At 41.6% G+C, this 23,269-nt stretch overlaps 1 protein-coding gene across 2 annotated transcripts; it reads left to right on the forward strand.

Moving 5' to 3' along the window:
* Positions 1-19: 19 nt before the first annotated feature.
* Positions 20-23,203, forward strand: LOC142946642 (ankyrin repeat domain-containing protein 13C). 2 transcript variants are annotated; one of them, XM_076088080.1, is made up of 14 exons: positions 20-722; positions 2,713-2,754; positions 7,995-8,099; positions 12,438-12,523; positions 13,188-13,233; positions 14,095-14,161; positions 15,396-15,540; positions 15,727-15,858; positions 16,824-16,985; positions 17,521-17,571; positions 19,946-20,025; positions 20,220-20,318; positions 20,773-20,873; positions 21,034-23,203. In XM_076088080.1, exons 1-14 carry the CDS (start codon positions 347-349, stop codon positions 21,162-21,164), a joined length of 1,623 nt encoding a protein of 540 aa, XP_075944195.1. In that variant the 5' UTR covers positions 20-346; the 3' UTR covers positions 21,165-23,203. The 2 variants fall into 2 exon arrangements, with proteins under 2 accessions (XP_075944195.1, XP_075944196.1); XM_076088081.1 differs by lacking the exon at positions 17,521-17,571 and having other exon boundaries at positions 21-722.
* Positions 23,204-23,269: the final 66 nt, after the last annotated feature.

The following is a 23,269-nucleotide window of genomic DNA, read 5'->3' on the forward strand; positions in this document are numbered from 1 at the left end:
CCTTTACTGAACTCTCGCGATACTACGAGGCGGAAGACAGCAGCCGAATCCTCCGTACTAGTTAATAGGAGCCGCTTATGTTGGGCAGCAACCAACGGCAGTTTGAAAGAACTAGGAGGCCAGTGAAGTGTTTGTTTTCATAGTAACCCAGTTATAGGAAGTCGCTGCTCGTTCGTCTCTGAACACGCGGTCGGGTTTGCCTGTCCGGTTGAGGATTAAGTGTGTTTTCATGTTGTGCAGTTTACGGTGCGTTTACGCGAGGACTTCCACCTGGCGAATCGCATCAGTTCGCCCGGGAGGGTCATCGTCAGCGACGACACCCTCTGCTGCCATAACTGTTTAGAAAATGACCGGAGAGAAGATCCGCTCCCTGCGCAAGGACCACAGGCCGAGCAAGGACGAAGATTTACTGGAGCCGGACGAGGAGGCTGCAACCGGGACGTTCACCGCCTCCAAGACGAACAGCAAGAGCAGAGCGAGTAAAATCTTCAGCAATCACAAGTTAGTCAAGTCTTCATCCGCTCAGCAGCAGCAGCAACAGTCACAGATTAACGCTAACGCCAACACTTTGTCAACGTCGGATGTTATCGATGACAACAACAAAAACCCCATTATCCGAACCGGGCAGGACTTCCCGGTGCACGAGTGCGTGTTCAAAGGAGATGTCCGACGCCTGTCCTCACTCATACGGACGCAGAACATCGCCCAGAAAGATGTCCACGGTGAGTCTTAAGGTCCAGCAAAGGCTCTGTTTTAGTGAGCTAATAGGCCACCAGTCCCTAGCAGAGAGTAGGCGAGGCTTCTCCCTACCAAGGCCAACATGAGGAATATGTTTGACCACCCTAGTTTCTTCAGATCCAGTGCCCTCAAGTCAAGCATGTAAGAAGGAGTGTTTTGCTTCAATGCCTCCTCTCACCTAGAGCACTGCAATTCCTAATTAACCAGAGCTAGTCACAAAACCCCTCTAAGATAAGCCATCTTTGATAAACGCTCATTAGAAGTTGCTCCACAGCCATTGTGTATGTATTTAGGGATCATTCGCAAGACCTTTCCCAGACTGATGGCTCCTCTTCTGCAGGGCAAAGTCTGCTGGGATAACACCACAATTTCCACAGAAATCCCTTCCTGCACTGACATAAAAGGACATGATTGTGTTGTTCCGGTTCACGTGCCGAGGCAAAAGATGGCCTATTAGTTGTGCTCAGTGTCAGTGCTGGAATGTGGTCTGTCTTCAAATCCCAGCTCTGATGTTGTAAAGCAACAAGGTTGTCAGACGGGGCATTTGCCTCTGGTGTTGTTTTGGAACTTGAGCCTATATTGTTAAAAGGTTTTGCCGTCTTCTTTGGTATGGTTCAGTGGGTTTGTGTGTTTACGCACACATTAGTTGATCCTCCACTGGAAACAGGATGAAGCCCGACTGTCACATAATGTCATCGGTATGTTTACACGAATGAAGAAATAGAGCTTTATTAACCGTTGTACTATCCCAACATACACACACAGTTAATCAGACACATTTTTGATTAATCTGTGTCTGCAAAATTTAAAATAATATTATAATAAATTGTGTTTTTAAGCAGAACATTGTCACATCTGAGAAGCTGGAACCATTCATTTTTGACAGTTTTGCTCGATGAATGCGTTAAAACAATAATTTTACATTCAAAATTGATGCCTTGTGTAATAGATTAAACACTACACTAAACATTCTGCACTACGTTTTTCATACTTTTTGCAGGTGAAATACTGGCAATGAAAGCGGTTGGCACCAAGATCTGGAATAACTAGAGCAACCGGTATAATGATTTTGGAAAGCCACGTTGCTAATACAGATACAATTCCGTTCACCTCCATTGAAATCCTGGCATCTCTGTTTATCACAACATGGAGTGGGACTGCTAGCTGATTCCCAGCTTTGATTTTCACGTACATCAGGGCTTCTACTAGGCCGACCCTCTTTACTCTGGATGCTTGCCCACCACGTTCTCTCCATGGAAAAGAAGCCTGAAGGAGCTGACCGGACAGTTTGGCTTCCCCTTGAGTGGTTCTCTTATGCTTATGAGGCACATTTCACATCCTAGGTAAAGAAGACCTGTGCTTCTCCACACCTGACTTGTGTTAAGGATTTGGGCAGGCCTGGAAAAAAATGGCTCAATGAAGCCCAGGAGCCATCCTTAGCATAAACCCTCCCCTAACACTGTATAAAAACTAGAGCACATGGCATCAGGGGTTCTGGCCGGCTTAAGTCTCAGCCCATAGAGCATGTGCTTTAACACTCTGCAGCAGTGAGATGGCCAACATGTCGTACACTGTGACTGTACATGTAATCAACCCTCCTCCACGATTGGGCATAGTTTTAGAGCCTTTAGCCTATATTTTTATACACTTGCTGATTTATTTTTTATTTTTTATTATTCATTCTAATTTGGCAGGGTGGTTAACAACACGTTTTTCTGTGGTGTGACAAACTCAAACTCCTGTATTGTAGCATTACCCGGAATTAATATCCAGCTTATTTTCGGGGGCGCGGTAGGTTAATACATTATATAATATTGCTTGTCATGGTAGGAGAACACTCAATAGTCATATACTTACCATATCATTTGGACTCTCACCAGGCATATAGGCGCAGTGCTTATCACAGACTGTTGTTTCTTATTGTGATTATCAAAAGCAGCCAACAGAATCAGTTTTTTTTTGTCTCCTCTTCAGGAAACACACCATTGCATCTCGCCGTCATGATGGGGAACAAAGGTGAGTAATGTTTAAAGATGCACCTCTGTGTGGTTTATATTTGTCTCTCTGCTGCTTTCTAACTTAATCTCTCTGCTGGTCTGAATGTGTGCATTTGTCTGGCTAAGCACCACCAGACATTTGTCACAGATCACCACCACACAAATGCCATCCCAATTTGTGAATTATTGCCTGGTCAAAAACAGAATTACTGTAGAAAACAATTTTCTCTCTTTTCTTATGGCCTTGTCTTCTATTTGATACATTAAAGAGAAAGAACATATTTAATCAGTGTGGATTGGAAAATGATGATACTGCAAGAAATAGAATCCTCTCAGTGGCTGAAGTCTTTTGTTCTGATTGATGCTCCACCACTGACTCAAACACTTTAGTTTGCTGCCTGGCGAAAGGGTTTATTAGTTGAGATGAGAGATGTCATTTTACCGAGTTATTAGTTTGAATCAGTTGTGATAAAGGTCTCACAAATGATGTTTCACACAAATGGTACAGCTATGTGTGTTGTCCCAGCAGGAAATCAAAAAGTGTAACTAGTTGAGTATCTATGTAACGCACTGTAGGATAGCAATCAGTTGGGAGTATAAGACGAATATTTCATGATGATTCGAGGCTTTGTAGAAGTCTTTACATGATTTTGTTCTTAGCTGAAATGCACAGGTTGGACTGAAAGCGTGTGCATGAAATATTAATGCAATGCAAGGAGACTTCAGAACATGCTATTGAAAAATTAATCTCCTGCAGCAGGTTCCCAGTGAACAATTCGAGCAAAGGGTTACTTGTTCTGCACATTCCCATTCGTTTAGTGTCTGTCATTGGAGCAATTGATTTCACATTCAAGTTCAATTCCTGTCGACGAAGTGAAGGCCCTGACACTGCGGTAATCCACACAGTGGACTGCCGAAGTGTAGTGGCGGATGGGACACTATGGAATCTATTGTGCTAATGAGGTTGCTTATCTGCCTGAGCTGCTAGCTAGTCCTCCAGGGACGCTCAGACCAGACGGGCTGAAGGCTCCAGCATGAGGTCATAGTCTGGGTGTGGCTCGCCGGTTGGGATGGAGAGGAAAAGGCTCTCTTTGTGTCGGCATGTGTTTATTATTTACCAGACTAGTAATGGCAGTGATGTGTTTCTCATAGCCCAAGCTGACATCTTTAATAGCTTTGTTTTGTCTGACCAACACTACAACACTATACATACAGCTTAAAGTGATATGAAGCAGTACATTTTCATACTGGAGAAGCTGTGACCACAGATTTATGGTTTAAAATTCAATTATCAAAATAGTTGCTGTTAAATTTTCTGTCAATCATGTGATCTGTCTAATCGTTAACTGAAGTAGAAGACGACATGTCAAGTAGACAAAAATAAGTAATATTAATACAACACCAGAATCGATGATGAATGAATGAATGATGATGAATGAATGAACAACAATGGATTTTTCTATTCAATGAAAACTCTTCAGGTCACTTTCTAACTCATTATTTTTGTCCTAAACTGAAATTAAAGCTTGCAGTACACTTATTACTGTACTTCCCACCCAGTTTTGTTTTGACACCGTGGTTAGAGGTATTGGATACACACGTGTTTTTCCTGAAGCCTGTTTCCTGTCATGTCCCCTCAACGGACAGAACATGTTTTTCTTTTGTCCAGGGGTTGTGATATCTGTTCCCTTGGCCACACTAGATATTTTAAACTGGTTTCAGATATAACAACATAGAGAGTGTTTGGAGCCACTCTGGCGGAGATCAGGAGAGGAGATTAGAGTCTCATTATGTACATTAAGCATAACATTGGTTTGGGATAATCTGCAAAACAAACTAAGAAACATTAATGAGCACCAGTTTTGCCTCAGAGACTACAACAATGTGATTCTTCAACTGCTGTTTGATTCGGTCACCGAGTGTGTGTGATCGATTGTGAGGAAGTGAGCGACAACGCCGTTTTATAGATGTACTCAGCCTGGATCAGAATGGGTGGTGATGGTGGGGGTTTAAACAGCCCACAGAGCCTTTTGTCAAGTGCCCCATCTGTAGCCACTGCACGTAGTGAAGCAATAGATTAGCACTTTATTTCTCCAACCTGCTCTGCCGCCCTCATTCCTCTGTTAGAGTTGTACCGTATGTGTCTTGAGCAGGACCTCCACACAGCTGCTGCACATGCAATTAACCCAGAAACCCACAGGGAGACTTCCTTTCAATACTTTCACGACTGCGTAACGGATCGAAGCAGACAGCAGATCACTGTTTTAGAGTTGAAGGCTAATTGTCAATGTATCCGCTATCCAGTCATATCCTTTCGATTTGATTCAAATATATCACCTGCATCTGTTTGATTGATGAGTACATTACAGACACATGGCCTGGCTGTTGTCTTCATGGTTATATAATGTACGCTTAACGTAATCATGATTATTACACGATCATTGGTTTTAGCAGTGGTGATATATAGGTCAAAGGCCAGAGGGAATACATAGGGCTTACATCAGAAAGCAAATGCTCATGCACATGGCCACCTGTATTTCCTTCAACATCAACCTCTGTAATCAGCTGCTCCATCCCCAGGCTCAGACAAATGCATAAAAATAGAGGTTTGTTTTTATGTTTGCTGATGTAAAGCGCTTTGCGAGGCACTTTACAGTTACATCCACCCTTTCTGGTGCCAACGCAGCATCTTTATTTAATTACAGCGTGCAGTATGGCCGATGTTATTCCGTCTTTCTGAAGTGCTGAGCCTTGGACAATAGTCAGAGCTTTAATATGCAGATTGCGTGGAACAGGGTTGGGCAGCAATTTTATAAAAAAAACTAATTCAGACTAGTCATGAGCCAAGCCGTTGAACCTCAGCTGCTCCCCTGGTGTGAACTCAATGACTTCCCATTGGTGTGACTTTGTTCATTTAGATTTCTTTGCCTTGCTTCCACATTGAAGCAAGTTGTAGATAGAGCAATTGTGTTGCTGATAATCGCTTCTGTAAAGAATATGGATGACCGATAAGTGCTTTAGGTTGCTGTCACAACACATGTTTTTATTTTTCTGCAACTACACTCCTGGGATAGCCACATTCCTCTTTGTTGTAATATCTTTAATTAGGAAGAGTTTCAAAATGTATTCCTCTCTTTCATAAAGAATGCATGAGACCCTGGCCTCTTTGTCATTAATAAAACATTGAGTATGTAGATCAGAGGGGGTGATGTGCTATTTAAGACTATGTGACAATGTTGCTCCTGTGTGCGTTACGTTCTCTTTTTAAAAAGGCAGAATTTATTATTTCTAGTTCTAGGCACCAGCTTGGCTCTGTGAGTACACCACTTGAGGCAGGTTTTTTTTAATAGCTTCCATACTAATGTTAAGCAGAGAAACAAGTCTGAACATGAGGGAAGTAACCAGTTTGAATTTGTATACAAGACTAATGGGGTTGGCTCAAAGGTTCGCAGTGAAAGAAGGCTTGTATTGAGAGCTTCTATGTGGTTTTTGTCAGCGTAAACAATCGCCGGTCAAACAGCTATAATAATCCCGCCCCATCAACTGAGAGCCCATCATATCCACTCAGCAGCGGACAGTTAGCAGTTTGCCTCTGCTTTGCATTCGAGTGGTTTGCCTGTGTCCACATGCCGGTGACTGTGACGGCTCCTGGCCAGCACCGAGACAGAGTCGAACAGACGCCAACAATATAATGAATGATGTCACGATAAAACTGACAGCTGAGCCGGAACAACAGGCTTCATTTTTGGCTCGCTGTAGTTTTGGTGACAGGCTGCCCAGAGACTGAAGGGATTTTGCGCCGCACTTACTGCTGATCTTGCCATTGAAAGAGGGATGAGGCCCTTTGGCTGATTTCCCACTGTTGGAATTTCAAGCACAGCTCTGAGGGTTACTCTCCGCAGTACCAGGGGATGTTTGACATTTAATTCCTGAGAATCTTTCCACATGTTTTAGCAGTATGGATTCAAAAGTCGGATGCTGAGTCTTGTGTAACTGTTGGTCCCATATGGCTCTTTGGTTAATCGGTCAGCTGACATCTCAATCCTACACACAATTTTGCTCTTCTATAAAACCAGGATTATTTTTATTTTTTTTATCATTGATGTGATTCTACAGGAAACAGCTTCAGCTTGTATCACACATTTTCTAGCAGTCAGACAACATTTGTATCTAAAATATACTGCAAAGGGATCAGATACACCACAAGCCAGTAGAAGCGTCTTCGTCTTCCTTTTTGGTTGGTTCGTCTTGTGAATATGAGCTGGACACAAAATTAGAGCTGGGTGCAGTGTTGGCATGGAGTTAAAAATGAGTTTCTTGGGCCTTGATTATGAATTAAATGTGTATGTCACCATAGCAACATTGAAGGTGATGAGAAAAGGCAGCTCGTGGGACGATGGGTCAGTCTCAACTTGAATTAGTTTGAGGATATAGTCGATTCTTCTGTTTTTAAATATTCATGTCCTGTGCACATTTGAAGACAAACGGACATAATTTTCCTTTTTTTTTTTTTGTCTTGACATTTTGTATTCATGCGCTGTGGATGCGTAGCATCAGCAGGACACCAGAAAGTCATTAAAGCTTGTTCACCCATTGGTGTTTGGCCTTTAATAAAGGTCCTTATTGCTTAATACCACACCACCTTTTCTGTGCCGTGTGTATTTTTGCCTCTCTAGTTTAAAAATAACAAAAAAACAATTTCCTGTTACCCGTGAGTTGTCTCTGAGACACCGTTTGATGCTTGATGCAACGATCACTTCGGAGGAATTTGTTCATACTTTTTTCGCCTCTCTCTTTATTACCTAAATTAAACATGTCTCCAGTGCTTCCTGTTAATCAGAAAGCTGCAAACAGGGTTTTAATAGGTGGTCGGAGAAAAAAGCAACTTTCGATGTTGCTTCACTGCTTACCTGCTTGTTGCAGAACCACCTTTTACAGATTTGCAGATTATATTTTCAATACACACACATACGCTGACTGCTGTTATATTCCAGGGATTTAATAAAAAATAAAAAAAAAAACAGACTTTTGTTATGGGAGCACCTACAGACTCATGCTTGTGAGGCACATATTCATTTAGAGATTTCTCTCTTTCCTCCCTGGAGTTGTTTTTTGCAGCTGGTCTTTTATTTGCATACTGTATATGTTTTAGTTTGTCTTAATCGTGACACCATTACTAGAACTTCTCATTTAAAGAGAGTTGTTATGATTCAAGTAATTATTTACCTATCTGACTGTCTTCCCTTCCCTCTCTTATAGAGTGTGCCCACCTGCTGCTGGCCCACAATGCACCAGTGAAGGTGAAGAACGCTCAGGGATGGAGTCCCCTTGCTGAGGCCATCAGCTACGGAGATCGACAAATGAGTAAGTATCCGACTGACTGAGAGGCACTGCTCGGCAATACACTGAAACCCCACCGCCGCTGCTACACACTGAGTTGATGTTGGTCAGTAGGCATATTTACTGACATCGATGTGGCTTCAATAAGGTTTCAGTTTGGGTTTTCCAGTGTGAAAACCAAATAGTTACGGGGGTGAGAATAGATCCGATCAACAGTCCACGGCACCGGCTCCAAGAGAGGCCATGACGCTGGTCTGCCTACTTTGTCCCTCAGAGAGAGAGAGAGAGAGAGGGAACATTCCTCAAGGCCCTCTGGCTTTTGTGCTTCGATGAAAGGCAATTCATTAGATGTTTCTCTCTCCCCTCATAGGACGATTATGCACAAGCTCCCGTCTCGCCCATGTTTTCGCCCACAGTTCATAGTTGCTCAAACTTTGATTTAAAAACGCTTTGAATGTTTTAAAAGACTCATTTTAATTTGACGTATCCATGTCAGCCTCTAAAAAAACATGAATGTGAAACCAATCAAGTTTGTTTTTATAGGTGTTGGATGAGAATTACATTTTTAACATATTGAATATTTAACTTCTGCAAGCGCATTTCCTAAAATGTGCTGCTTTGGAAGCACACCTCATCAGTCTAGCAGTTATCCCCTTTTCTGTAATACACCTTTAAGACTATATCGTTTTTCTATATCTCAAACCCTACTTTTATGTGATAGGTGCATTTAGTCCACTATCTATTTAAAGCTCTTGATACTCTTCTCATGGTAACAGGAAGGCCTGAGGTTTTGTTCTGTGTGGTGGAGCTCTGTAGCAGTGGTGAGGATCAGAATAAGAATGTCTCAAACTGAACTGAACAATACTACTGCTCCAAAACTACCGCCAGACTGAGTTGGCAAAGGGCAACGGAAACCAGAACGCTACTCGCCTAGTGTCAAAACATTTTGCATAAGCAATACGACTATGATAAAGCTCGAAGGCAGAATGCAGTTGAAGTTTCTCAAAAAGACTTTCAAGTAGAAATCCACCAGAATGAAATAGTTGGGGCTTATTAGCGCTGCCACTTGGCACCACCATTGAGCAGACTAAAGTGTCTCCTTTGACTGCATCCTCTAACTCTCTAATGCCACTTACCGTACCTTAACAGGTTTACAAGTGTCTCTATTGACTGAAGTCTGTAATGAACTCTGTAGCACTATTTTACTTTACCATTGACGCGTCCTCACCTCGTCTAGCATGTACAGACCACCGTGCCATGCCGCTACATGACATATTGTGTTTAACTTGCGGTTGCTACAGTCACCATTGCTCGTGCACGCTGAATACAGCATGTTTGCTTCTGGTGTCTGAATATTGTCAAAAGACATTCTGGGAAAAACAGAAAATCTCTTGACTGAAGTTATGTAGAAGATGAGGCAGGTTGAGGGAAAGTGGTTGTACTATAAAAGTAATGCACAGCACTTCATAACTAAAAACTAGTGCAACAAAGTGTTGCATCAAGAATATATAAGGTTTTTCTTTCAAGTAAGAGGCATGAAAGTACATTGTTTACTGTGGGATCAGTATGTGTGACAAAATAATCTCAACTCAAAGTACACTTATCAGCTTTTTTAAGTCTGCCAAACACATCATACGTTCTTCGTCAGCAAATGTGAACTAAATAAGGGATTGAAACTACGAGGTCATGAAAAAAGCCCCTCCTTGCCCAAACGCAGCCCCCTGAATTGTTTATACGCAGGGCAGACTTCGGTCTGAATGCCCAACAAACGCTGTCTTTTAAAATTGGTAGAAGTTATTGTTTTCATTGTCACAGCAACTTTGGTACTAGACAAATGTGCACCATGCGAGGGACCAAAGTAGGAGGGATTTGAAGACCTCTATGGAATGGCGTTCAGGGAAAGAGGAATTTCACCAGGACTGTACCTGCTTTTCCTGGAAGGGGCCCAGGTAGAGGAGTTTGTAGGCCAGAGCGATGTCGGAGATAAGTAGATAGGCACCTGCTAGCAGACAGGTACACGAGGTCAGTCTGCTGATTATCTGAAGCAAAATAATCTGCCACTGAGGACTGTTGTTGTTGTTTAACCCTCTTTAACTCTTTGTGTTCTTTAATGTCGGTCCAAACCACAGGGCAGGGCCTCTGTTGTGACAAAGGGCTGAGCCTGAACACTGTTAAACAATCATACTGGGCCTTCCACATACAGAATTTCACCTGGTTGCCACGATTGCATTAAAGGAGAAAGGTGCTGTAGGAAACTGACTGTTGTAAAGCGCAATAAATGTTGAGTCTCTCACTGGCTTACTCGCCAGCAGAGCTCCACCTAGCAGTTATCAGTAAGAGCTGAGTCTGTGAGGGAAGTGGAGACCTAAGAGCTTTGTTTGTCTGATTTACAGTAAGGCGTATGTCCTGAAAACTGGTTGCATCATTTAATGTAGTTATAGAGGTCTGGTTCTCCATAAAGTCAGTTTGTCAATTAAATATCGACCAGGCTGAAGCCGAAGTAAATTATTTTTCCTTCCCTAATAAAGCAGCTTATGAATTTAATCAAACATTAAGAGCTCCCCCTCCTGTGTGTTATCTCCAGTTAATATGGCCCTTTTTCAGTCTTTTTAGATTTCTTGTAAAAATTGATTGACAATGCTTCAGTACGTGTACCGGTAGTTATTTTTAACTTAATTCAGATTGGACTGTTTGCTGCCTACATTACATTACAGTCATTTAGCAGACGCTTTTATCCAAAGCGACTTACAGCAGATAGTCCTGACTCTGTCTCTTTTCATTAATGTGTGGAGGTGAAATTATTGAGATCACTCGTCTAATTAACGCCAGTAAAGAGCCCTAATTAGTGTCTCAGTGAATTAACTCCAGTGTGGAGAGTCAGTTTGGTTCAGTGTTAAAGAGGTCGACATTGGTTTGTCGTCCTCTGTTGGCCGGGTGGTCTGTGAGCAGATGGTGAGAATCTACTTTTTTTGCTTGTCCCGCTGAGAGGCAACGAGGATCAGGAGGAGCCCCATCCAGAGCTTGTCCACACTCATTAGGCAGCCGGACCTCAAAGACACCTCGTCCTTTACTCGTGTCTGTGTCAATTGGCACGTGTGTCATCATGTGTATTAGTGTGTATGTGTGTGTATTGCATGCCTGCCCTGCGCTCTCGTTTGACCATCGAGCCCTCCGCACTGCCATGTTGGGATTATCAATAAGACAATATGTAGGACATGTTAGTGTATTGACTTGGAGGACGTGGAGCACAGGAGTTACTTAGGCTGATGTTAATGCCATATGTCCTTTATTGCTTTTAGTCTTATTAAAATGTAGGGCAGTCTGGGTGTCACAAGCCAAACAATTTCTGTTTTTTTTATTACTCTTTCCATTAGTTTTTACAAGTGGCACAGTCATGTCGTCAATGTCGTGCTTCATTAAAGTGCCACAATTATGTGCTCCCATTCCCGTTGTGAACAGTAAATAACGTTTATGTTTGCTGGTTGGGTGTGTCTGTGTTTCTCTTAATCCTCTAAAGCCTCTGCAGCCAGAGGGCTGAAGATCTGTGAATGCTTGTTAATGTGAGTGTGTCTCTACCCCGGGTTGTCATGGTGGTTAAATGTGCAGCTCATTTATAGGGAGCTCCATACCTGCCAGGCATGTTGCCTTTGCCCTTTGTTGCCCTTTATTGCCCTTCCTGGAAACGCTTTGATCCCTGCAGGCAGTGTAGAGGGATTGGCCCGATGCTGCTGGGAGTGTCCCATCTGGCCCCGGAAAGTCAGCGGATCTCTAAGCTAAAAGCCGTCGTTACTGTAAACTGCTGATATTTGCCTTTAGCATGTCACATTGCTGACTGGGTATGCATAGCAAGACAATTCCTAAGATGATGCTGGTGACTCACAGTAGATTCACGCAGGCATAAACGTAAGCCTTTACTTTCCTGAACAGTGCTACATTAAGGCAGCATTCATTTTTGTCACCTTAAAATGGTGTTATGAACATTATATTTACTTTCTCTTTTCTTTCCTCAGTCAACTAATCATGATTAAGCAGAAGCTGTCTTGCATGCCATGTAAAGAATGATGCCAAAACAAGAGAAATATGGTGGAAAAATTAGTTTTTGAATATAGTGAATAAATGTTCTTGGAGCAATTTAAGTGGTGGGATCGAATTCCATGAAAGCAAAAGGTTATTCGAAAGAATTCACAGTCAGCCGTTGTGGGAACAAATAACATTCCTCCAGTACACTTCTTTTACAATTTTCTGTGCTGGAAAATCTCTTAAGCCATTGCTCTTTTTCTACGCTGTGAAAATATGCCTCTTTATTGACGCTTTTTGTCTCACTCGTGCTTCTGTTCTTCTCTTTTTCTTTTTGTCTTCCAGTCACAGCGCTGTTGAGGAAGCTGAAGCAACAGTCCAGGGAGACTGTGGAGGACAAGAGACCCAAGCTGCTGAAAGCCCTGAAAGAAGTAAGTCCATACTCAGTTTTCTGCTCCTGATGTCTGGACGCTGTTTCTTTGTTTCTGCTCATCGGGTCTTTTTTACTTTTCATTCTGCTCCCCCTCTTGTTGTCCTTTTTCATCTCGTCATCTCAACAAAGCAAAGCCAGGAGCCACACACAAACGCACGTTATCGACTAGTCAGACTCTAAGACGTGGTGTTAAACATTGTGTTTAACACCAATGTTTTTGTGGCTGTCTGGTATGATGTCACATGTTCACACACACACACACACACACACACACACACTGTAAACATTTCATCATGTACAGAAAGATATGTATGCTTTTCTGCCTTTCTGTTTTGTTGTTGCTGCCTAACATGTAGTTATGGAGTCCATAATCATTTGGCGATTTTAGCTTTAGATGTGATTTTGTGATTTGTTGTGGATGGACATAAAGCCTCATATTTAGGTCCATGTAAACTGAAAGTCTTTGATACACCATTTTGATTTCTACTCTGCAAACATGTCTTGTTAATTGTTTGTACGATTGGTCTAGTTTCTAATTTTTCATCGTTTTTGTTGCATGCCAACTTCTAACAAATATATAGCATACGAATGGCCCCGTGTTTCCATATTTTCCACTCGTGTAGTTTCGCTTGTGTTTGAGATGTATTTGTCTTCATTTCCAGCTCGGAGACTTTTACTTGGAGCTTCACTGGGACTTCCAAAGCTGGGGTGAGTCAAGCCACACCCTCTGCTGTCTCACAATAGTCGCAGAAAACATCATTGTTTCACAGACGCTATCCACTCTGGAAATTAACCGTTCGGAAGAATGTGTCATGACAGGAAAATGTGACTAACTGTCTGGTTAGTGAGTGTTAATCTCTGCCATAAGGGACATTAGCTGAAAATGACTTCCCCTGCTGGCCATGAATTGACAGACCATCCTCTAATGTTAACATCCATCCTTTTGTCGTTATATCAGGACTATGTGCTTATACCAGAAGCAGAATTGGGCCTCCAGCTGCACTGAATTTACACACTGACCTGATAATCTGTTACAGAAAGCAGATGGAATATACAGAGTGACTAAATGCATCTGCTGGAGCAGGTGTAGCAGCGTTTTGCTTAGCCTCAGATTGTGAGCCAGGACTGAATTCTGTGTACTCACTGTGTCTGTGTGAATTATTGACAAGGTGGACACGGTTATGTAATGGATGCACGAGGGTAACTCAATGTACACTGGTTGCATAACAGTGTATTTGTAATGGAATTTGTGTAGAAAGTAAATTATTTGTAGGTTGGAGAGATTAAGATTTATGTGCTTAGAGAAGCATCTGGTTTAAAACCAACAGTCACAGATCTGAGACCGTCACAGGGATTTGTTTTTCCCTTCACGGAATCATTTTGGACTGTTAAAATACCTCTGGCATTTTACACAATGATACAACAGCGAGGAAAGTGTCTGTCTTTCAGTTACTTCATATATATGCTACTGAGGCCTTGAGCAGGATGATGATAGTATTTGCTGTTGAGTGAGCTTTCTAAATTCAGATGTTGTTTTACATGTCCTCACTGTTTCTTGTCATGTTGCAGTGCCTTTGCTCTCCAGAATCCTACCTTCAGATGCATGTAAGATCTACAAGCAGGGCCTCAACATCAGGCAAGTCCCGTCAATATATGTATTGTATGTATGTATGTTTAAAAAGTGTGATGTTTGAAGGCAAACGAAGAGAACTCAACATATGGAAACCACATCATATTAAACAGTATATTTTTGAGACAACCTTTTATCAAGGCACTCTATTACTTTTGAGTCTTACTACTTCATCTGTCATCTGCTAAAAACAACCTCTCCCCTATTTCTCCTCTCTCCTTTCGCTCTACCTCCCTGTTTTCTCCCCTCAACCTAATTTGGTTAACTAGATTGGGTATATGTGGAAACTAGACAGTGATGCCTATGACCACTGATCTTTTACTTCTGTGTTTTTTCAATTAATGTCAGGGGCCTCATAGAAAGGAGAGTTACAGTAATGTGCTGCCGAGCTCGCTTACAAAGGGCACCAGCCAAAATGTGTCAGTCTGAAGCTGACACAAAATCACATCAATGAATCTACAGCAGGAATCCACCATGTTGTGTTTTATGGTCTTGTGGGCAGAAATCTAACACCAGGCAGCGTTCAACAGCCCTGAGGTTCAGCACAGCAACACTCGGGTTCCAGTTTTATTACTCAGTCATATCGTAGACAAACCCTGGCAGCCCTTTATTCAGCACATGCAGATGCTTCTGTATTTGTGTATCATAACATATCAACTACTTCTATTTGAAGAATGAACTCTGCACATAAAAGTGTGTTTGAGCATCTGCAAGCTGGAGCGTGTCATTGTTCTCTGAAACTGCTCCTGGCTGTCTAATTTGGTATTCAAAATGCCCTCTCATTATCCTGGAGTTGCAGGGAGAGAGAGAAAGGGGGGGAGAGAGATTGAAAGAAAAAAACTGTCACAGCAAGTTCATTTACATTCTAGTGCTTGGGTATACCTACCCATAGCACCTACCACGTTGTGTCTGGTCTTCAAAAGCAGATCAGCTATTCTCTTTGCTGGCTAATTCCATGACCACTCACTTTGACAAAGTGGAAAAATTGGCGATAATTACCATACACATTGTTTCTAAACTCTCAGAGCAAAGGTGTGACATCCATCAGTTTTTTCTTTTCGTGTACAGTTTTGACACTGTTTGCTGACGTGTTAGTGGTGGCCAAAGTGAAACTCAGTGCAGCTCTTTTGCTGTCATCCTCTCGTTTCCTTGTTTGTCTGTCTTCTCCTTTCATGTATCTAAAGTTCCCACACTAAACCTGCTCTCTGTATGTAAATATATGTGTGTGTGTTGAGTGTAGATTGGATACCACCTTGATCGACTTCACGGACATGAAGTGTCAACGCGGGGACCTCAGTTTCATCTTCAATGGCAACGCCATCCCCTCCGAGTCTTTTGTTGTGCTGGACAACGAACAGAAAGTCTACCAGCGGATACACCACGAGGTGTGTGTGAGACACATGCTGATACAAGACTGAAAGACTCTCTTGCAGCCTCTGACGTTTGAAGTGTTCATAACAACCCACATGACAGTGTTCTGACAGTGTTCTTTGCGCAATCTGCCCAGTAATTATTGAAATATCTTGTGTTGGATGCCTCTTTAGTTTCCTGACACTGTCCTGTACTTTCAGGAGTCCGAGATGGAGACAGAGGAGGAAGTGGACATACTGATGAGCAGCGACGTGTACTCCGCAACTCTCTCCACCAAGTCCATCACCTTCTCCAGGGCGCAGTCCGGCTGGCTGTTCAGAGAGGACAAGACGGTCGGTGGCCGTTGTTATATTGTGGTTGTTCTTATCGTGATGTTACTCCCACCACCACAGCTTTTCCAAAGCCAGCTGTGGGTCACAGGGTTTCACCTGGATGTGTCATTTAGGGAATTGTTTGTAGCTTTGACCCAGACAGAAAGTTGGCAATTTCATCAATTGTCTGGATAAGGCAGGAGATGGAAACTACACAGATAAATATCAGAATGTGTATTATAGATTACGTGTAACATCAGTTGCAATACATGATTCTTGGTGAACTCAAAAGGAACCCAGACTGTTGAACCCATAACAACATGTTTGACCTGAAAAACATTGACAAACTAAAAGGCATAAAATATTAGGTCTGTTCTGGGAAGTGCTCTGACAGTGTTCTGGATGTGCTGACTTGTAAAAAATCAACGGAAAGAAAAACATACGGATCCCTGTACTCTCACTTTTTACTTTTACTTTTAGTAAATGTAGCAGATAAATTAGCAATAGTTTGACATGTCTGGACAGAATCCGACTGTTTTCTTTTGCTCCTTTTTCTTTTTCTTTCCATCTTTTATAGGTAAAACAATTTGGTCACCATTATATGTTATTTGCCTGACCTGTAAATGTTGTCTCTCTGCGCCTTTTTGATATCTCACCCCAAAAGCATTCCTCTGTCAGCATATGACTCTTGTTTCAGAACCACAGTTCTGCTATTCTTTGCTGTAGACTCTGTCCACTTCCCTGATCATATTTCCTGCACTACATCTCCTATACCAGGCAGCAAAGACAGTAAATAAATCAATGATAACCCCAGGAAGGAACCACAGGTGATAGGCTCAGAGTTGAACAACAACACAGGCAGGGCAGGGGCCACGAAGGTGGTGGATGAGTTATGAGGCTATTGCTTTCTGTCCTCTTGACATGTTTAAAAAGGAAATTGGTGAGTCAGCGGGGGGACTTATCTAACAGTTTCCTCTACCTCCCAGGAGCGCGTGGGAAACTTTCTGGCAGACTTTTATTCTGTGAACGGCCTGGTGCTCGAGTCCAGGAAGAGACGGGAACATCTGAGCGAGGAGGACATCTTGAGGAACAAAGCCATCATGGAGAGCCTGAGCAAAGGAGGGAATCTCATAGAGCAGAACTTTGAGGTGAGTGGGGCTTCTAATATGGCTGATGGTTACTTCATTTCAGCAGAGAGACTTCTACCAGAGGCTCAAATGTACAGCCTTAGACCACAATGCCCCCGCTATCGTCACCCATGATTTGATTATTGGGGTTATAAGGCCCCATGAAGCATCACATCGCAAACACTTATCATAGATTGTTACTTGACACCTGCATGTTGATAACATGTTACACCGGATCCAATGACTAACATCCACCTTGACATTCTTAAAAAAAGGCACGGAATCTTTACTGACTCAACTTTTCCAGGAACTGTAGAACCAGAGGAACTAAAAGCCTCTTTGCTGTTTTCTTATCTGTGCTTCCTCAGAAGATTAGGCGAACTAGAGTCAGCCTGACCTGGTTAAACTTGCACTTTTTTTCTGTTGCCTTCGATTGGCCAAACTGTGACAGATAGTCACAGACATTGAGAATCTTTGTCTCACTTTGACTCACTGCAAGGTAAACCAAGTGGAGCGTGGCTCTGTCGATAAACACCCTGTTTACTTATACCTGCAGCGTAACGTCCAGTCCAGTCCCGAAACTGTCCTGTCCCGCTGGAACCTTGGGGTAGGACATGAGTCTCAGACAGAATAAACCTCACAGTTCTCACTACTGTGTCTGTGCAAAAATCAATCCTGTAGAAACATCACGGAGATCCTGCCAGAACCTGTCAATAAACTGTGCATGGTGTATGGAAACATTCCTGTCGTAATGTTGTTTCTTTGATGTTTTATTTGTTTTGGACATGAAAACAGAATGAAAAGCTGCCCTCGATCACTCACTGAGACAGTCGTCCCCCCCCCCCCCCCCCCATCTCCCCCCCCCCCCCCCCCCTCATCCACAATGCATGGACTTGAGTCCCAGCACAGCCACCTAGTGGCTACAAAGCTGCACCTTCACATTCACACGGATGACTCTACCACCCACCATCCCCTCACTATAGTACATTCTAGAGTTTGCTTAGCAAGCTCTTGTTTTTACACTGACCATAAAGCCAGTCGCAAAGTCAAAGCCTCTCAACACTCAATGGGTGCCTTTTAACTGGTTGTTTTTTGTCGACTCCCACTTGTTCTGTGCTGGGCTTTGTCTCTTCACAGTGTCCTCTGTTGCCTGTCAGTGTGTTTACACTCATTTAAATCAGTGCCCACTCATGTTTAAAGTGAAAAAGCCTGTAGTTTAGTGGGTCTTGGTGTCAATGTAGGAATAGTTTCTCCTTCCACCTCAGTGGAAAATGATACATGGAAAGTCTGTGACAGGGGGAAAGAAAAGCAGCAGGCGGTGACGTAGCTTTGTTTACAGCAGTGAAGGAGAGCGGGTCAGATGTGCGCCTGTGGACACAGGGAAGCGTGGGGGGGGGCTTTTAAATAGGGCTTCACACTATTGATCAAATGGATGAGGGCTTAAACCCTCGGTGCAATGGAATGATGGAAGGGTGGGACCGGCATACCGGCAGATCTGTGTGTTCTCTGTCCTCGACACAACAACACGCCAGTGCTGATACGCACAGGGTGACAGCGAGCACTTAGCAAGGCCGCAGCCCACAGTGACAACAGCAAAACATCTGTGATGATTGCAGTGTAGGTGGGAACGAAGGTGAACTAAGATATCGATATATCGTTTGTATTCATGTTACACACGGCTGACTCTTGGCACAGTCGGTGTCTCATCATCCACATTATTCTGCCCTAGTGCCTTATTTACTGCTCACAAAAGAGGGGTCAGCTGGTGTGGTTCAGTGTGAACATTGGCAAGAACAATGAGTTTATTTTAGCAGAAAGTACATTTTATGAGAAACAGGAACTAAGTTCTATTCAGGGTCAGTAAGAGCAGAACGTCCAAACTCTTACAGTTTATTCAAGAAGGCAGAGGTGAAATCATTTTCCTTCGATTATTTGATATGAGAGCACAGAGCACAGTATTTTGAATGATTAATGAAAGGACAACAATCACATTTTTTTTTTTTTTAACAAACTGGCCCTGCTTTTATTTATGATTGGCTGATGATCTTTCAGTATCCTACAGTGTGCACTGCATCCTTTGGCTTATACATTTGTCCATGTTGGATTCTGATCATAATCATACTATGAGTACTTTTATGTTGTTGTTACAGCAACGGTTTAACTATTTGTATCGTACATGTTCTGTTTGTCCCCCAAGTCGGGTGTTTGCTTTAGATGTTTTCTTAGTGCACTTAAGAAAAAAAGAGAGTAAACAGAAAAAGAAAGTAAACTGTAACAAAAAAGTAAACGCATCAATTATTTGGAAAGTTTCCACCTCAGCAAATATTGATCTTGGCTGTAAATGAAGCCAACTGCAGCCTGAGACGATGTCTTCATTGCTTTTGTTTCATACAGTTTACAGCTGCTGTATGTGTAGAAATCAAATCCTGTCGTGTGAATAGAAAAAGGCTTAAGAGCAGGAAACTAGATTAGACTGCACTCTGTGAAATAGTATCACGTCTCAGATATCAGATGTTTAGCGGTGGTGTTCTAAATTATAGTAATTCAGTTACTCTGAAAAGGCCAAACAGCGTCACAGGTTTAGTGATGCACTGGGGCCCTCTAGTGGCCTGTGCTGTGCATGGCGTCGCTCTGTGGGAACAAATCGATACGGACTGATGGATAAGAAAAAAGTGTTACAATAATATTTAAGAGATTTCACTTTCTTAACTGAGGTCCTCGTGTGACTTTTGTCAAAGTTGCTGCTAAGCAGAAATTGGCAGCTGCATGTTTTACTAACTAACAGCCCATTGTAAATAAAAACCACCTGTGGACAAGCTTAATGTTCGAATATTCTTAGTTTAATCAGTAATCATTATATTTGGTCTGACATCAGTGTGAATTTTAATCTCTGTTTTTATGTTCTTTTGTGTTTGTCCCTGCAGTAGTTTAGTCTTTAGATCTGCCCGTAACATGTTGTTTGTTTTCTTTGTGCTCTTCAGCCGGCGAGGAGGCAATCTTTAACTGCCCCTTCACCCAACACTGTTTCCTGGGAAGAATACATTTCTGCTGACAATGGAAGGTAGGTTTTTCAGGGGACACCAGACCATTAAGGAAAAATTATGTTACAGTAATTCAATTTAAGATTAATCAAGATAAAATCCGTTTTCAGTATTGACAAAAAATACATGTGGGAGATTTCTGCATATTAACTAGCTGTTAACTCTTTATCATGAAATTCTAATCTGACAGGTTGTCATTTCTCTCTCTGCTCAGAGCTCCCCATCTAGGAAGAGAGCTGGTCTGCAAAGAGAGCAAGAAAAACTTCAAAGCCACGATAGCCATGAGTCAAGACTTCCCTCTGGGCATCGAATCGTGAGTCTTCTCTTTAACTTTGTATCCAGTTATTAAAAAGCAGGCAGCCATAATTCCCCCATCTTGGTTTCTGTGGTGATCAAAAGAGAAATCTCTGATATGTGCAAACCACAAAAACTATTTTATTGGAAATATTTTCTTTATATATCTGTTTTTGTTTTGTTTTTCTTATTACGGATTGTTTATGTATCAGCAATGTGTTGCAGTTCTGTCCTGTGGGCTTCAAATGGTTGATATAATTGCGTTTATATAAGCAACAAATGAGGTTGAATGAATACTGTTGAATTGAACATTGAAATAAACTATGACAAACTAATAAATCTAACAAATGATGCCGCTATCTAAGAACCTGTAAATTATAGCCAGTCAAATTTCCCTTATGTGGTATTTATTTCAGCTATAACTTTAATTATTGTTAGTGTCTTCTCTACAACCATTGTGTTTGTTTTGTCAGGTTGTTGAATGTTCTGGAGGTGATTGCACCCTTCAAGCACTTTAATAAACTCAGGGAGTTTGTTCAGATGAAGCTCCCTCCTGGCTTTCCTGTCAAACTGGGTAAGTAGATGCAATTCCAAAAAGCATGCTGTGTAAGAGAGATAGGAGATTGAAAGGGACTTTTTTTTCATTTGATATTTAAAATATGGACAGAAATCTATCACAGGCGGGTATAACAAAATGAAACGTGATTCATAATTCTGCTCGTGTCTCCCTGCAGACATCCCTGTTTTTCCTACGATCACAGCCACCGTGACGTTTCAGGAGTTTCGCTATGATGAGTTTGATCAGTCCATTTTTACCATTCCCAACGACTATAAAGAAGACCCTAGCCGCTTCCCTGACCTTTAACCTCTTAAGCTGGAACAGGAAACAAATGTGCAACGAGGGAACATGATGCTACAAAATGTACTTTTCTAATTGAAAAAGGAAACATGGAGGAGAAAAAAAAAAATAGCGGTAATTGTTCCTTGACAGTTTATGGATTTCTATCTTCCATCCCAACCCTGAACACAAACAGCAACAAGACAACCATAGTTTGACATACAGGACTAAAATGCCATCGTCAGAGCTGGTGGAGGCCCACTGTGGCAGGGAGGTCGAAATCTCCTGACAGTAACGAGGCGTTTTGAAGCGCAGTGTTGCAGGTTTTTACTTTAATCCAGCAGCTGAGGCAGGAAACTTGGAGCTGAGGGTCTGAAAGGCTCATCAGTGAGAAGGCATTGAAGGTAAAGTGAGTTTTTTTGTGTATATGGGGTATAAGCAGAACACAGACAATCGGTTGATGCTATGTATTTAAGTATGTAAGTAATGTTTATAAAGGGAATGTGTTTAACTGACCTGTAGTAAAGCACTGTGGGAGAGGAATTCCACCAAAAATTACTTTTTAGGTCCTTTTTCCTGCTAAAGTAGACTTTTAAAAATGTGGGATATTAGATCTGAGACATAAACTGTATATAATCTAATGCCCACCTGTTAGGCAGGTGTGTATGAGAATAAAACCACTACTTTTTTTTTTTACACTCAATTCTTTAACAATATCACCCACAGATGTAATGCCACTTGAAATTCACAACATTGAAAATAAGTTTTGGAAAATGTTAAGTGAAGTAGTGTCTTTTGTAGGCTAAAACCCTAAAAATCTGTTTTTGCAGAATTCCTTAAATTGTTTGTGAATGAGTGTGTTTGTGTGTAACTTTGGGCATGGAGTTGCATCACTGAACTTTCGGGCACTAATAAGATCCATGACAGCCACTCTACATTCAGCTGAGTTCATAAACACTCATTTTGTGATACACCTTTAATCCTGAATTTGAAATATTATTGTTTAATTAAGGCAATGCTAGAAATATTACAATTTTTATGGTACCACAAAGTCTTCTCTTAGTTTGTTGGCGTGTGAGCGTGTGTAGGTAATAATATCAAAGCCTTTTGTTTCTTACTACACCTTTTTAAACTATGTACAATCATGCTAAAATAACGATGGATTGTATAGTGGGTACATATTAGGGAATGAATGAGTGACGACAACATTCATGCCATTTTTACACCATAACAAGACCCAGTACAGCACAGTTTGTAAATACATGTTTTATGACCTTTTGTCTTTTATGTTCTCTTTTATTATTCTTTGTGTTGGTGATTTTAAGATGTCCTCTACAAAAGGAACATTTGTGGATTTTTTATTTTTTTTAAATGTAGCATCATCATGAGTTTGTTGATTTTTTTGACGTGGTGGCAGTTGCTATTTTTGTACATACTTGTAATGTTTTAAAGAAAAAAATGAATCTCTTAATTCTTCTGTCATTATTTCCCTTCCAACTATATCTGATAAACCTCATGAACCTCCTCCAGGTGTGATTATCAAACAATCAACTTCACAGGGTGAAAAGCACAAAGCATCAGGCTTCCTCTGGAAACAAAGTTATTTGTTTGTAGCTGCTGCTATGGTTCATGAGCCCTTAATTATGTCGATACCTACAAGTGTTGTGCTCATGTTTGTTGGTTAACTTGCCTGCTCCTGGAGTTTAAAATGAAGGCGTACACAGATGTGGTGGCTCAGTATTGTTAGAACAATTGGCTTTTTTACATTGTTATTCAGTTTCAGTATAACTAAACGTACATTTAATGCATTTTATACATTAGTTACATTCCTCCGTATGGGCAAGTGCAGCTAACAAAACTGAAAGTGTGCCTCCTTACTGACATATCGCTATACATTTCATTTCATGCTCCTTCCTGTGTTCAGCTGCTTGAATTTTCCATGTTTTAAGTAGGAAATGTATCATTCATCTACATGTTCGTTGTACAGCAAAGACCGTTGTATAAGTCTGCAAAACTATTTTCATATAAAATGTACTAAAAATTAAAATTCCACATATCTGAAAGAGTTTTTGGACTCGTGTTTTTCACTATGATTTACTGTTGCTTATTAAAACCTTTTTAATATGATGAAA

Source organism: Anarhichas minor, unplaced genomic scaffold (assembly GCF_050575085.1).
Source record: "Anarhichas minor isolate MPS153535 unplaced genomic scaffold, ASM5057508v1 ptg000010l, whole genome shotgun sequence".
NCBI lineage: Eukaryota > Metazoa > Chordata > Actinopteri > Perciformes > Anarhichadidae > Anarhichas > Anarhichas minor.

What these genes read in the sequence shown, in the direction of transcription:
- LOC142946642 (XM_076088080.1), top strand. Translation starts at nt 347, where the DNA reads ATGACCGGAGAGAAGATCCGCTCCCTGCGCAAGGACCACAGGCCGAGC. An exon ending in CGTCATGATGGGGAACAAAG is followed by an intron (nt 2,755 to 7,994) that starts GTGAGTAATGTT and finishes CCTCTCTTATAG; the next exon opens with AGTGTGCCCACCTGCTGCTG. An exon ending in TCATAGAGCAGAACTTTGAG is followed by an intron (nt 16,986 to 17,520) that starts GTGAGTGGGGCT and finishes TTATACCTGCAG; the next exon opens with CGTAACGTCCAGTCCAGTCC.